This window comes from Syngnathoides biaculeatus, chromosome 10 (genome assembly GCF_019802595.1).
Source record: "Syngnathoides biaculeatus isolate LvHL_M chromosome 10, ASM1980259v1, whole genome shotgun sequence".
NCBI lineage: Eukaryota > Metazoa > Chordata > Actinopteri > Syngnathiformes > Syngnathidae > Syngnathoides > Syngnathoides biaculeatus.
In genome coordinates this window covers 630,910-646,981 of record NC_084649.1, presented here as the reverse complement: position 1 = coordinate 646,981, position 16,072 = coordinate 630,910, and the positions used below count along the sequence as shown (strand labels likewise).

General features: G+C 43.1%; 1 protein-coding gene across 5 annotated transcripts in view; it reads right to left on the bottom strand.

The window, feature by feature from the left end:
• etnk2 (ethanolamine kinase 2) overlaps positions 1–10,679 on the bottom strand; it is a 38,294-nt gene extending 27,615 nt beyond the window's left edge. The window contains exons 1-3 of one of the 5 annotated variants that reach the window (XM_061832930.1): positions 10,579–10,640; positions 10,406–10,444; positions 4,913–4,995 (exon numbers count right to left, since the gene is read on the bottom strand). In XM_061832930.1, the coding sequence (XP_061688914.1) occupies positions 4,913–4,995; positions 10,406–10,424 (102 nt within the window). In that variant the 5' untranslated portion in view covers positions 10,425–10,444; positions 10,579–10,640. Of the gene's footprint in view, positions 1–4,912; positions 5,354–10,405; positions 10,445–10,578 lie in introns of those variants that run through there. The other 4 variants (XM_061832932.1, XM_061832929.1, XM_061832931.1 and 1 more) reach the window with 4 other exon arrangements.
• Between the last annotated feature and the right edge of the window lie 5,393 nt (positions 10,680–16,072).

Below are 16,072 nucleotides of genomic sequence, written 5' to 3'. Positions count from 1 at the left end.
AGTTTTAGGGCCGCGTGCGAACCCTGTTATTACACAAAAATTCTCCGATTACCTCACTCCGAAAGCAAACCCCATATTTGCTAGATATAAATTTCACGAGAATGCGCAAGGTTAACTGTGAGTCATTTGAGCACTTTGTGACAGAACTCAAGACTATAACTACACAAACAGCGGTGAGATGGTCAGAGACTGCATCGTTTTCGGTACCAACTCACCGACTGTGCACGGAAAGTTACTCAACCAGGGGCCGGAGCGCACGATCGAAAAAAGCGATGGCATAGCTCCCTCCCACGAGTTAGCAAAGGTGCAGCTAAAGGCTATGGCTAGCGACAGCCACAAGGTTCATGCTATCCACCACAAACATGGAAAGCCAAGTTTCACTGCGGGTGCGAGGAGGCATATTGACAGCCCAAAGACCTCTGTAAAGATATGTAACAGGTGTGGAGGATACCACAGTAAATTAGCTGAATGCCCAGCAAAAAGTAAACAATGCCTGAAGTGTCAGACCCCTTTTACTGTCTGTTCTTACAACCATAAGCCACACAATGAAATACCATGATGAAAAGCCCGTAAGACACTTATAAGCAAGCCAATATTCACAAAAAGATCACTATAACACGCAAGTTGTATTGTAGTTTTGCCGTCCAGTGGGTGTGGTAAACAAAAGTCATGTGACTCATGTCATGTGAAAAGTATCTATTGCAAGCCAATGACAGGAGTTTTATTTTTATTAAATGGTTTTCATGGTCTAGAAGTTTTGTTCAAATAGTGTTTATGCATTAGCACAGGTTAATAATTCTGACTACGGTCTGTTCCGACTTGCTTACAAAAACAGCTTTTGTCAGTGATGACTGATGAAGAGACAGAACTCCATCATAGAACAAGCATCCCCTGTATTTGTAATTATTGTTCCAGAGTCAAAACAGTCAGCATTATAAAACCTTTAATTCAATTTTTTTTTTTTGGGGGGGGGGGCAGCAATCACCCCACTCTATAATAAAGGTTATGTTAACTCTACAGTCAATTTTGCAGCAGAAATTTCATTGTCATACAAGTATTATCAGAACTTAACTAGAAATGAGGACTAAGGGGTAATAAAAGTTCCATTGCTGATACATTTAAAGTGCCACTGTCATGAAATGCACGATTTTTAGTATGTTATTAATGAAAAAAACAGCAGCCGACATGGACCCATGCGTTTTTTCACCATAAAACATGTTTTTGACGTATAAAGCTTTTTGTAATTCCCGCCATGAAAATCCTCTCGAGGGATTTGTTTTCAAGAAGAAGCAGGAAGTGACCTAAAGGACAGACCCGCCCTCAAGTGGACTCGTTTGTTTCCATTAGTTTTACCTCCGGGAAGGTAGCTCGTTGTACCTTCGTGTTAGCCAAAATGCTGGCACGTTGCATTGCTGGACATTGCTTGAACATTCGGGAGGATGGATTTACCCTTCATAAGTTTGCAAAAGACCCGGTTCGCCATGAAAAATGGATTGCACGAGTGCAGAGGACGAGAGCTTTGTGGGTTCGAAATGACAGGTAGGGGTGTATACAGCTACTAAAAAAAAATAATAGTTTGGGGCGGATCATGTAATACGTCTCTCATAACATAAAGAATCCGCGTACGAAATATGTCGATGTACGCGTTGGACGGCGTCAGGCTGCTGCGTCGCTTCGCCAGGGAAGGCTGCGCTTCGGGCTCCCGGACTCTGAAGAACGCTGCCACAATGCAGCACTCAGCTGCGTGCGACGACAATGCAGTAAAGCGCCCTGGCTCGACGGAGTTGTTAATCAGGTACTGCGGTGTCTATGAACAACCCCCTAAAGCAGCACGACTCGGCTCTGCCTCACTCAGCCGCGTGTGACGACAACAGAGTAAAGCGCCCCGGCTCGACGGTGTTGTTCATCGCGTACTGTGTCGGCTATGAACAACCCCGTAAAGCAGCATGGCTCGGCTCTGCCTCACTCAGCTGCATGCGACGACAACGCAGTAAAGCGCGCCGGCTCGACGGTGTTCATCCCGTACTGTGTCGGCTATGAACAACCCCCTAAAGCTGCATGGCTCGTCTCTGCCTCACTCAGCTGCATGCGACGACAACGCAGTAAAGTGCGCCGGCTCGACGGTGTTCATCCCGTACTGCGGCGGCTGTGAACAACCCCCTAAAGCAGCACGGCTTCGTTCCATGGTAAGCCACCTCGGCGCCAAAAATGAGCCACACCGGCCGGCTGCGATGAGCCGCGATGGCTTGACCTGCGAGTCAAAAAGTTTGTCCACCCCTCTCCTAGACCGATCAATTTTAGTTATGTTAAAATATATAAAACATTCTACCTTTTGATGACACGTGACAAGATTTTAATTGTTCTTTTTCTGGCAATGAACAAGAAAAAAATAAATTTAACAGGACAGCTAATAAGCAATCATGCACATACCCAAGTCTAGGGCCATTCATTCTTTGCATAATTTTGCAAAAATAAAGTCAAACATTTGCCTCCCTCTCGTATCGACTGTGACCTGGGTAAGAAACACATTGCCAGTCATAAAGTGAAGCAATTACAGAACAACAAGCACTGTCAGACAAAGCCCCTGAGTGGACAAAACCCTTGTCTGGGTGGTGGCCATTCAGGACAGCCCAGCATGTCTGACCTGACAAAAGGTCAGAGATGGTTTTGGAACTGATAAATTGTTTACAGAGTAAGCCCAATTGTGTGGAAGTCACTGTTGAATAATAATGTCTTGAAGTAACTAAAACAAAGTGTAGTGCATGTCAACAACCAAAAGAAGTGTGTGTTTATATAGTGTATAGCAGTGTAGCAGAAACAGCAGCTGTTGAAACTGTTAATCAATATAAGGTTTATCCAAAAAAAAAAAAAAATCTATATGTCAGAAGACCTTATCACCTGAAATAATTTTCATATTTTATCAGAAACCACGTTTTACTAACCAAAATTCTCTATCCTTATGTTAGTTGGATGGCCAGGGTGTGTGGACTTTGGCTCGTTTGGATTTTTTATTTTATTTTGCTTTCCACAGCAACAGATTTAAATAAAATAGTCAACTTTGACTAGTAACTTTGACTTCAATACAGACACTATCAATTGCTGCTTGTTTGCAGGATTTGCTGCCTTCATGTTGTTCAATAACTGAAAACTATGCTCCATTGGGTTGAGCTCATGCCACTGACTTGGTGATTAAAAAATATTCATATTCTTTGCCATCACACAGGTTATAGATTGCAATGTTCCTACAGGATCTGAGAACTTTGGTAAAAAAAAAAAAATTTAATCCAGTTTTTCTTATCTCACTCAGTAGTTGGCAGTTTGTGGTTTTATTATTTTTTTCATGTTACTTGTGGTATAATTGACCTATTCACTGATATACTATACAGCACTTTGGGAAACTATTTTTCAATTGGATTGCATTGTAATACCTCATCCCTAAGTTCCAACGGTAAAGAAACAGTTTTTTTAAACAGGGTTGTAGAGATGCTGAAGACTTCAGTTAATTTTCATGACACTCCATGGGATGTTAAAATGGAGGGATTTTAGAAATAATAAGGATGAATGGAAATGTTTTTTGTGTCCAAAAAAACATCCATGCAAAATAATACTTATCAATCCAATCCCCGGCTACAGAAACTGCCTCTAGGGACGTGGAATATCACCTCTCTGGCAGGGAAGGAGTCAGAGCAAGTGTGTGAGGTCGAGAAGTTCCATCTGGGTAGTGTGGGGCTCACCTACACACACGGCTCAGGCTGTGGTACTTGTCCTCTTGAGAGGGGTTGGATTCCCCTAATCTGGATTTATCCACGGTGAGAGGCATCGAGCAGGTGTGGGTATATTGTCCCACAACTTGGTGCCTGTACATTGGGATTCACTCCGTTAGACAAGGGGGTATACTCCCTCAGCCTTGCTTGGGGACAGGTCCTGAATGTTTGTGCCAATACATCAAACAGCAGTTCAGAGTACCCAACCTTTTTAGAGTCCTTGGAGGAGGTGCTAGAGAGGACTCTCGCTGGGGACTTTATCATTCTGCTGGGGGACTTCAATGCTTACGTGAGCAATGACAGTGAGACCCGGTAGGGCGTGATTGGGAGGAACGCCCCCCTCTTCCAATCAGAAACTGAGAGGTGGTCTGTTATTGGACATCTATGCACACCACCATTTGTCCATAACAAACACTAATGTTCAAGCATAAGGGTGTCCACAGACTGTTTGGAGTTTGTTAGCCTGCACGACTGACGGTAAAGCAGAACAACAGAGACGTATCCATTTGGACGATTAACTATTTTGACAGAAGTCTGTGCGAGTGACCAAATGTTAGTGGTGTCCATACATTAACTGTATTTGCTTCCATTAAATTGCAGTTCATGATTGCACTTTGTAATCGTTAATTCAGTGAGCCCTTGGTAAAGTACAATGTTTTGGGGATACATTTTTTTTTGTATTATTATCCAATTATTTCTTCTTATTCAAAGATTCATTTTGCACTGAAAAACAGTTAAATTCCTGCTGAATAAGACTGTAATAAAATTAAAGGTTTTCCTTAGCATAAAGACTAATCGTGACTAGAAATTGTGATTACAATACTCGCAGCTATTATGTTGGGTATAATCGTGCAGCTCTATACCCAACTCCATTAAGTTCTTTATTAAGAGTCAACCTTGAACTTTTGATTTATAACCCCACCAATATATATATATATATATATATATATATATATATATATATATATATATATACACACACACACACATATATTAATGGATATTAATGGCGTAGTTAAAAATGAATTTGCTGGTTTCCTGGACCTCCCTCCTGCGAACTGTCTGCTCGTGCCCTGTGATGATGCTGCAGGACTCTCAATGTTGGTTTAGCGGCTTTACCCGAGCATATAGCTTCGCAACTGACATACCTTCGTTCTGACATTGTTCACCTCCCAGTCTGGTCTCAGCTCTTTCATGATCTTCATTGCTCCTTCCATCACGTTGTGCTCGTCTACAAAAACGGCAAGCTTTCGTATGAGCGGCGTGCCGACAGGCACGTGGATCTGCGTTTCCATCGTCCCACCGTTTTTTTTTTTCGTTTTTTTTTTTTTTTATTTTTTACCCGATAATCTCCGGGGTCTTCTACGATATTTGTAGTAACTATGTAGCATACAAGAATCGCCTAGATTGCAGGTAAACTCGCTACAAGATATCTTAAGGAACAGAATCAGAATGTGGCTTCTTTAAAACAAGTAGGGATGTGAGAATGGAACGCTCCGCAGTTGTGCACTACCAGTTCTCGACGCCGGCCGGTCGCACTTCCTGCAGGCGACAGACCAGCCAACCATTCCCGCGTCCTGCTACTTGGCCCTGCCCATCCGCGATCATCCGATTGTGCAGAGCCACGCCCCTTCTTTCCGAGTTTGGACGAAGGCGCCCGACCGCTGACGAATTGGTTTCATTTCACTTTCTGAGCAAAAATGTTTTCCTCCAATGTCGGCTCTAAACACAAATCACACTGATGATTTAATTGTGATTCTCAAGTCAATACTGATTTAAAGATTGTCATCTTACGATTGATTGCTGTTGTTTTGGTTCCGACCATTAACTGTCTGCTTCTATGTGTCACGCACTACCTACAGTAGTCTTTTGAACCTAACTCTAGCAGCAAAGCGACCACGATCAGGCTACTTTTACCTCACTTGTAAATTTCAACATGAAGCTGTCCTTCTCGTATGCCATATTTGTCAAACTTGTGAGCGCAAACGTCATGCAGGTGTGGAAGGCAGAAATGGGAAAAAAAAAAAAGGTTGCTAGCAGCACATAGTCCATGTACTCGTGCACCCTAGTTGCTTTAAAGGGGAAATCCAGTGGTTTGCATTAACAATGTATCCAATGGGGCATGTAATATGTACTCTATTTTGACAATGTGATGTTAAATCCTCTCTCATTTAATAGTGTTTTGAGAAGATATTAATTGACAATTACGAATTTTCTGGGGCGCTGCCATTTTCACGAGTCACATGACTTAAATGCGCAGATGTGACGTGTAAGGTGCCGCACAAAAGGGTCGATTACATTGTGCCCAGTGGTGATTTATCGGAATTATCCTCATCTGATGAAGAAATAGCAGTATCGCTTGATCGGGAAGACGGAGGAATACTTCCATACAGATTTGAACCTGCGGCTGTAAACAATGTTGATACGCGATAAAAATATTCTCAAAACACTATTAAATGAGAGAGGATTCAACATCACATTGTCAAAATAGAATATATACTACATGACCTACTGGATACATTGTTCATGCAAACCACTGGATTTCCCCTTTAAAGCAACTAGGGTGCACGAGTACATGAACTATGTCCTGTTAGCAATGTTTTTTCCATTTCTGCCTTCCACACCTGCATGACGTTTGTGCACACAAGTTTGACGAATATGGCCTTTAAGTGTGCTGAATAACCATTAATTGAGAGTTAGATGCATGACCCAAGTAAGCTTAAAGCCCAGACTTTCAACCCACTGATCAGCGCAGCTCGAAAGAAGCTGGGGAGTAAGGTTGGCAACTTCCTATAAAATGTATGTTCATAAGGGCGGCACGACGGACAACTGGTTCCAACTGATCCACCATGCTGGCTAAAATAAATATATGTCCTGCTTAATTTAGATCTAGATAAATTAATATCTAAGCAGAACATGATGCACATTTTGTGCAGTCAAAAAAAAGTGCAAACAAAGTACAAACATTGAGGCCACTGACTCCTGTGTGCGTGAAAGCACACAAGCTTATACATTCTTGTTCCACTTTGCTTTTTACACTAATATTAATATTTTAGTCGGAGATTAGTACTAAGCCTACTTGTTTTTTCCATTTTAAACTTTTCCCTGGCCCACATGTCCAGTTGGGCACCATGTGGGGTAAATACAAGCTTCCTGGGTACCAAGTGGGGCATGGACTAGATGTGTGCAATGGTACAGGGTTCCATGTAGGTTCCATCTGGGCTTCGTGGACATGGGCTTAAACTGGGCCGATGTAGTATGTACAATAAGTTAACCTCAGAGCACAATTGCAACTTCAAGTCCCACTGACATCCCTATATGCAGTACATTATAAATAGAATTAAATTAGAATTAATTTTCTAATTTATGCAGGTTTTTGGGATGTGAGAGGAAACAGTAGTGCCTGAGAAAACCCTATCCAGACATCGTCAACTATCTCCTCTTCTCGGCAAGCGCTTGTACTGTGGACCAACTAAAGAATTACAAAAGTCTGGAGGCTTACAACCAATCCATCAATGTCTCAATTTGTGATGTGGCAGTTTCCATTGTAAGGAACCTGTGTCTACACACTGCTCAGGTTGGTGCACCGCACAATGCAATTTAAATATGTAGGCTGAGGCTACTTAATTTCTGAGTGAATGCTGTCAAAAGTATTCATTCACGTGATTACAGTCAGCATTGTGTTCAATGATGTTGATTATACCAACGAAAGAGGTGTAGATTATGGTCCTGTCATCCAACATGTGGCTGCATGTCTTGGACACTCAGATAAAGAGATAGGGGAAGCTGTCAACTGTTTACCACCTGGTGGTGTGTTGGTCCCAATGTTGGAGGAAGATGCAGGTTCGACCCAGCAGACCCCAAAGACATTGTGAGGGTATACTGAGAACATCTGACAGAGTACCCTGTCAGAAGGAGCTTCAACATGGTGGCATGCACCGATGCAGCGGTTCTTAGCTCTCCAGTTTGGTGCGTTTTCTTTTTTATTATTTTGGTGCTATTTGTGGATTTTTGTAAAGCCATGTTCACCTATAACTTCCAGGACCTGATTGAACTGGGACTGAAGCATAATTTATCAATCATGTATATCGAAAGGAGAACAATATTCCGGAGGACATCATGAGACCACTGGGATCGCTATGGATAGTCTGTCTACACAGCAATTGACGGAGAAGGTGGAAAGAGCGAAAACAAAAGTGAGGATGTCGGTTGGGCCTGAGCAGCAGTCGAGTACAACAAGGTAATAATCTTCCCAATGCCTGGACATGGGGAGTACGACTGAAAAGTTCGATTTATATATTTATTTATTTTTTAAATGTTCTTTTAGCAATAACTGTGCCTTGTTTATAATTTTTTATCCGAGTTACTTTACCTCATATTTAACATTTTATTTTATTTGTTCAAGCCCATTGTGAAGAAGCGCTCATTATCTTGTTTTATGCACAGTCATATAATGACAATAAAAGCTTTTGATTTGATTTGAACTTCCACCTCCGGCAGAACTTTGAGTAGATCCCAGGAGAGGTGGAAGACATTGAGTCAGAGTTCATCATGGTCTCCGGCTCCTGTATAGAGGCAGCTGACCAGAGCCGTAGCTGTAAGGCGGCCGGGGCCTGTCATGGCAGCAATCCCCCCAAATGTTGGTTGACACGAGTGATGAGGAAAGCCTTCCAAACTGAAGGAGTTCTATTGAGTCATTTTGTCTAGTGGAACTCCAGAGGAAGCTGATGGGTACCAGCAGGCCAAGTGAAATGCAGCTTTTATGGTCACTGAGGATTTCATTGAGGCTATGGAGAACATCTTCCTGATGGCTTTGAGGAAATTCTGGTCCAACATCCGACGCCTCAAAAAAGAGCAAGCAAAATGGGGCCAATACTGTATATAGACAAGGTGCTGCTGACCTCAGCTCGGAACCGGAGCCAAATACTTCAAAGACCAAAGCAACATGCGAATTGGGGCAGCCTTCGTATGCAGTGTTGTGGACTCTATATCAGCTAAACTAGAGCTGCTGTTCCTCCACATTGAGAGGATGTGTAAAGATATCACAGGGCGCTCCCTCACAAACTGAAAATTGCTCGATGACAGGCGCCCTCCTCGTGTGCCACAAGCCAATGCAGCATGGCGCTGTGCCTTTGCAGCACATAGACAATGGCGCACTTTCCCTAAACCTTACTTGCAATCACCACCCACACTCCCAATGATTGAGAGTCAAGCATGTTAGCCAAGTAGGGTACTCACTGACCTTCACAACTGCAAAGGCATCGAGGTAGTCTTACTTTGCATGACAAAGCTAGCTATTATCCATTACATGCACTAATTCATGTCACGATGCGGGGGTCAAGGGTGGACCCAAATGCACGACTCCAGAGACAGCAGACAGTACAGAGGTAACCTTTATTCGGTCCGAGGTCTGAGATCAGGTAGACAGTCCAAACAATCCGTAGTACCAGTACGAATGGGCTAACGAGGGTGGTCAATGAACAGGCGTGGGTCGGTGCACGGAGGTCAGAAGTCGAGAAAGCAGGAGTGCGGGAACGAGGCATGAAGAGCAACGATCTAGCAGAGTATCTGTCGTCCCCCGGATCCTATATGTACTGGGTCTAATCAGAGGTCATGAGGCGCAGGTGTGCACCTTCAGATTAGCTGGCCACGCCCAGCCCTGGCTGGAATCCAGGAGCATGACAATTCATAGACCTTAAATTGCATATCAAGGATATCAAATAAATGCTCAAACAGCTTCATAGGAGAGTGTATATATGAAGAGCTGATGCTATTTTGCCTGAATTGGAATAAAATATCACATTTTCAAAAGGCAAATTATGTTGATTAATTGAACGCATTGTTATAAATAACATGGAAGAGATAATTACCATATCTTTGAAATAAATAATCATCTCACAAGTCGGCACAGTGACCTAGCTGTAAAGTGTTGGCCTCACAGTTCTGAGGTCCAGGCTTCGATCCTGGCCCTGCCTGTCTGGAGTTTGCATGTTCTCCCTGTCCCTGCATGGGTTATCTCTGGGAACTCCGGTTTCCTCATAAATTCCAAAAACATTGCAACATTAATTGGAGACTCTAAATTGCCCGTAGATGTGATTGTGAGTACGACTGTTTGTCCCGATGTGCCCTGCGATTGGCTGGCAACCATTTCAGGGTGTACCCTGCCTAATGCCCGTTGACAGCTGGGATAGGCTCCAGTACTCTTGAGACCCTCGTGAGGATAAGCGGATAAGAAAATAGATGGATGGATCATATCACAATTTCTAGAGAAACAAAAGATTGTCATGACTTCTCTCTACAAAGGGCTTGTCGACAATTGCAATTGATGAGTGATTAGCACATTTGCCTCATGTTTCTGAGCCTATGGGGTTCAAATTTCACTCTGGCCTTCCAGTGTGGAGTTTACATGTTCACGTTCAAGTACCATTATTGTCAGATGTTCTACATACATGACACATGACACAACTGAAATAGCAGTAGTTCGCCTGTGCTTGTGTGAGTTTTCTCCACCTAATCCTTTTACTTCCAACGTTCTATAAACATGCACAATAAGTTCAAAGAAGACTTTAAATTATCTTTACAGATATGAATGTGAGAGTGATTGGTTGTTTGGCTGGCAACCAGTTCAGTGTGTACCCCACCTCTTGCAGAAGACAGCATGGAAAGGCCCAAAAGCACACCTGTGAGGAGAATAATTAGTTAGTCTAGTTTTGCAGTTTATGACCACAATAGCTAAAAACACTGATGTGCAGTGAAACACAGTTGTGCCATGAGAATCTTAGAAGTGTAATCAACATCACTTGGGTCGGTGTACCTCATTAATATATCCTCTCTGAAACTAATCCAAATCGGTGAGGTACTTGATCAATTTGCACCAGCAGGCAAGTAACTTCAAACCAAATTCCACCTGGGGGAGGGGAAACAAAGATCAAGAAAGGGAAGTGACATAATGATGTATTGTACCTCCAGCTCTCAACCAAATGGTGGCAGTAACATAATATCATTGTCTGTTTTGTTACTTGCAGACCAAAGTTCATTGCTGTGACTCCCCAAATTATGGGTAACAGAATAAAACTTTCAAAAATATATCAGTAATTAGAGTTAGTATTGAATGTGAAATGGATATTTTGAATGTTTTGTTAAATATGTCCATATTGGTATTGACTTTAAATAAGTGGCTGCTTACTGGAGAAGTAAACTCCTAGACTATTGCCAATAACACTTTTAGTGTAGTCCTCGACACACACATAGACCAAAAACTCCAAGATTTATTGGTTATACAGCAAAAAAAATACAACTACATTGAAAGTGAGTATTCCTATGAAAACAATCAATTCACAATTGAATGCAACAATAGCTGTGTTGTAACATTTCAGTCAGAAAGAGGTTTTGTGGCAGTACTCCAGTATCTCAGCTCAATGGGCCTCCTGTATGTGATAGCAGTGGACTCAACTCTTTGTGCTGCAGTTGTTGACTTTGTGTGATTGTGTGCGAAGAAAGACACGTTGCAACTCATGTTACACAGCAGGTTGTCAAGGAGTCAGCTGAAGCTTTTCGGGGCCCAGTCCCCACATATTGCTCTTTTCAGCAGTTTGCACAGCTTTATTTATACAAGTGGGGTCCCAGATGCTGCTTTGTCCAAGCAGTCAAACTCAAAATCTAGTCTAAAATAAGGATCAGCATCTATTATCCGAGTGGCTTATCCTCACAAGTGTTGCGGGAGTGGTAGAGCCTATTCTAGCTAACTACAGGCAGGAGACGAGGTACACCCTGAACTGGTTGCCAGCCAATCACAGGGCACATAGAAAAACAACCAGGCACGATCCCCATCACACCTAAGGGAAGTTTAGAGTCTCCAATTAATGCATGTTTTTGGGATGTGGGAAGAAAATGGGGTCCCCGAAGAAAACCCACACAGACACTGGGAGAACAAGCAAACTCCGCACAGGCAGGGCTGGGATTTGGATTTGGGATCGCGAAGTTAGGTTGAAGTTAAGCGGGATGTAAATGTCGAAAATGGCTACTTGGGACGACCCGGACCGGACGGTCAGACACTGTTGTTTGATAACAGGGTCGTTGGTGGTAGGTGGCTGGACAACACAATAGTTCACGGTATGATGGATGATAAACGCCAGGCCACCTCCAGCGTCGCGGTTGCGGTCGTTTCATACGATGGTATAGTCTATGGCTTGTCTAGATTTGATTGGTTTCTTGGACGGCGGCAAGGAGGATGTCGTTCCGCGACATATAGTCCGCTATTTCCAGGGCCTTGGACGTGAGGCCGTTGCAGTTGAACTGCAGGATGCAGAAGGCAGACGGAACACGTCGAGGCTTGGTTTGGCGGTTTGCGTCCGGTGGTGGATGAGTGGCACAACATGAGCCAAGAGAAACATGTTGAAGAAAGAACAAATTGACAACCCAACCTGGAACAGCTAATTATACCTACAACTAATGATAGCACTGTAATTGTGGTGAATTTAAATCTTCTTTTCCTTTCGGCTTGTCCCGTTAGATGTAGCAAGAGTGCATTATCTTTTTCCATCTAGGCCTATCTCGTGCATTATCCTCGCTAACACCAACTGTCCTCATATCTTGAAACATCCATCCACCTTCTCTTTGGTCTTCCTGTCACTCTTTTGGCTGGCAGCACCATCCTCAGCACCCTTCTACCAATAAACTCACTCCCTAACCTCCGGACATGTCCAAACCGTCGAAGTCTGCTCTCCTAAAACTCGTCTCCAAAACATCTAATTCTGGCTGTCCCTCGAATGAGCTCATTTCTAATCCTATCCAAATTGCTCACGCCAAGAGAGAACCTCAAAATCTCCATGTCTGTCACCTCGAGCTTTGCTTCCTGTCAACTTTTCAATGCCACCGCCTCTAATCCGTACATTATGGCTGGCCTCACAACTGTTTTATAAACCTTACCACACTCACCATGGCACCCTATTCTTTCTCCCTAGAGCCTCACCCTTCCTCCTCCACCCCTCTCGCTGACGCACATATATTCTGTTTAACTTCGGCTAACCTTCATTCCATGCTTTCTCCTTACTCCTGAGTCTAGCCTCCACTACTCTTTCCCACAACGTCATTGTGAGGCCCATCAACTCTATTCCTCTATAGTTCCCACAGCTCTGCAAATCGCCTTTGTTCTTAAGAATGGGAACTACACTAACACTTTTCCTCCATTCTTCAGGCATCTTCTCGCCCACTAGTATTCTGTTGAATAAGTTGGTCAAAAACTCCACTGCCACCTCTCCAAATTGCTTCCATACCGCCATACATATGTCATCATCCTTTCCATTTTTTATCCTCCAACACACTTGTCTGTTCTACTCTTCCTTCTCTCATTTTCTTCATACATCAACTTTGCAAAGTATTCATTCCATCTATTTAGCACATCACTGGCACCAGTCAACACATTTACATCCCTATCCTTAATCACCCTTATCTGCTGCACATCCTTCCCATCTCTATCACTCTGTCTGGCCAACCTGTAAAGATCCTTTTCTCCTTCTTTCGTGTCCAACCTGGTGTATGTGGTGTATCATATCCCTCTTGTTTAGCTTTCACCACCTTTACCTTTGCCCTACGTCGCATCTCAATAAATTCCTTTCGCCTCGCCTTGGTCCTCTGTGTCCCACTTCTTCTTTGCTAACTTTTTTCCTTATATGACTTCCTGTAGTTTGAGGTTCCACAACCAAGTCTCCTTCTCCCCATTCCTAGGCCACACAATAGTCTTCCTTTGTCAGCTTCCACCACATGGTTCTCTGCTCTACCTGCGTTCTCTATCTTCCAACCCACCACCAGAGTCATCCTACACACCACCATCCTATGCTGCCGAGCTAAACTTTCCCTACCGCTACTTTACATCAGTAATGTCCTTAAGATTACATCGTCTGCACAAAATGTAATCCATCTGCATGCTTCTACCCTGCTCTTATAGGTCACCGCATGTTCCTACCTCTACTAGGAAAAAGGTGTTCACTCCTGCTATTTCCCTCTGTTTTTCAAAGTCCACCACCTTCTGCCCCTAAAGGTTCCTTTCCTGGATTCCGTACTTGCCCATCACTTCTTTATCGCCCCTGTTTCCTTCACCAACATGTCCATTACAATCTGCACAGATCACAACTCTCTCTCTGTCTGGGATGCTCAGAACTAAATAATCTATTTCCTTCCAGAATTTCTCTTCCACCTCTAGGTCATATCCTACCTGTGGGCCATAGCCACTAATCACATTATACATAAGACCCTCAATTTCAAATTTCAGCCACATCACTCAATCTCATACTCTTTTCACCTCCAAGGCAATCTTAGCCAGCTCTTCCTTTAAAATAATCCTGCCTCCATTTGTCTTCCCATCTACTGCTTTCCTCCTCTTCTTTGTCTTTGACCCACAGTAGCTGGATTCCTGCAAGTTAATGGTGCTGGCGGTGGGTGTTGATAACCTGGACCACGAACGATCCAATATGGTATTCTTTAGATGAACGCTCATATTTGTTTGATACAGTTTTACACTGGATGCCATTCCCTCTGCATTTATCAGGTTTGGGACCGGCCTACAGATTGCACTGGCTTGTGCCCCCATAGGGCTGCATTTAAATCCAATTGTGGCAGATTTAAATAGTGTTTTATAAACATGGAAGAAAACGGGGTGTGATAGTAGATCTATTAGTATTCAATCACACCCGGGCTCTGTTGTTTCAATGTCAATGTGGCAGCTCAGTATTGCAGCGCTACAGTACATATCATCACATGCTTAATCTGCTTGCCATAAACTTCACCCCGTCTTTTCAGTGACTCAAAGGCACATAATTGCAGGTCCTATGAGTATGCGTTATTATGTAAGAGAGGTTAAATATTTGTACTTATATGCATATCAATATACCTTTATATATTTGCAGACTGGTTAGCTCAAGGGTAAATTTAGAGTGCTTCTATTGCTTTTGTATTTCAGGAATGAGGAAATTAGCATGATCTTTACCTCCCTGACTCACAACACCCATATTCACACTCACACAGATAAAGAACACACAAGACCTTCAATCACATCTCCATTGAAGGAATAAACTCTGAGCCTACTCCCAGTCTAACCTAATTCCTCTTGTTAAAGTTCATGTTGACACACTCCTCATCCATCACTGATTACATGATTAGTGTTTGGGACAACAGACATTAACATGTGAAGAGTGATTATTTTCCACACTCACCTTTGAGAAGTATAAAGGATGTTGTTGTGTTTCCAAGTAGACAGCTGTCCTTGGAGTGCCTGAACAATGCACAAAGTTTATGATCTACTATATAAACAAATAATTGAAGGTCATTCAAGGAAATTTGAGCATCTGGACCAAGGACTCAAATGTTTGCCTGCTTTAATTTCCTTATGGTTTAATCATCTGCTACTATTGTCCAACCAGAGTGTTCATTTTTAAACTTCTTCATTGATTACTACTTGAACTCAATTTTATCCCCATTCCCCCACACACACCTTTCCTCTTTTTCACTGACAGTAGAATTTATGGTGTCATGCTCTTTATATTTTATATTCTCTAGGAAGACATATCTTCCTGTATTGTGACCTGCAGTGAAAGCAGGGAGCAGGCGGAGGAACAATTAGAAAGATGGAGGCACACACTGGAAAGGAGAGAAATGAAGATTATCCGAAGTAAAATAGAATACATTCTAGAAAATAAGTATTTGAACACCCTGCTATATTGCAAGTTCTCCCACTGAGAAATCATGGCGGGGTCTGAAATTTTCATCGTAGATGCATGTCACGACCCATCGATGCGGGAGAAGACCCAAATGCAGGACTCCAAAGACGCAGAGGCAGTTTGGGAAAAGCGTTTGTCCGTTCGAAGGTCCGGGATCAGGCAGACAGTCAACTGGAGCAGGGGTAACCAGGACGTCAGGCGTAGAAGGCAGGTCAGCGGGAGAGCAGGGATAGGTACACCGGAGAGCCGTCAGGGATAGCAGAAGTCTCAAGGGCGTAAAGCTTACGGGTTGGTTGGAGGACAGGTGGAGGTCGGTACATAGGGGTTCAGGATCAGGAACAAGGAGGTGCTGGAACGAGGCATGGACGGCAACGATCTGGCAAAGCCAGACCGTCCGCTGGGTCCCATATATACTGGAGTTAATTATCAGCGATGAGGCGCGGGTGTGCACCTCCTAATCAACGCAGGTGTGTAGGGGACCTGCACAGCCAGAAATCAAATTATTTTTACGACAGTATTGACATACAGTGAAGAAAATAAGTATTTGAACACTGTTATATTGCAAGTTGTCCTACTTAGAAATCATTGAGGGGT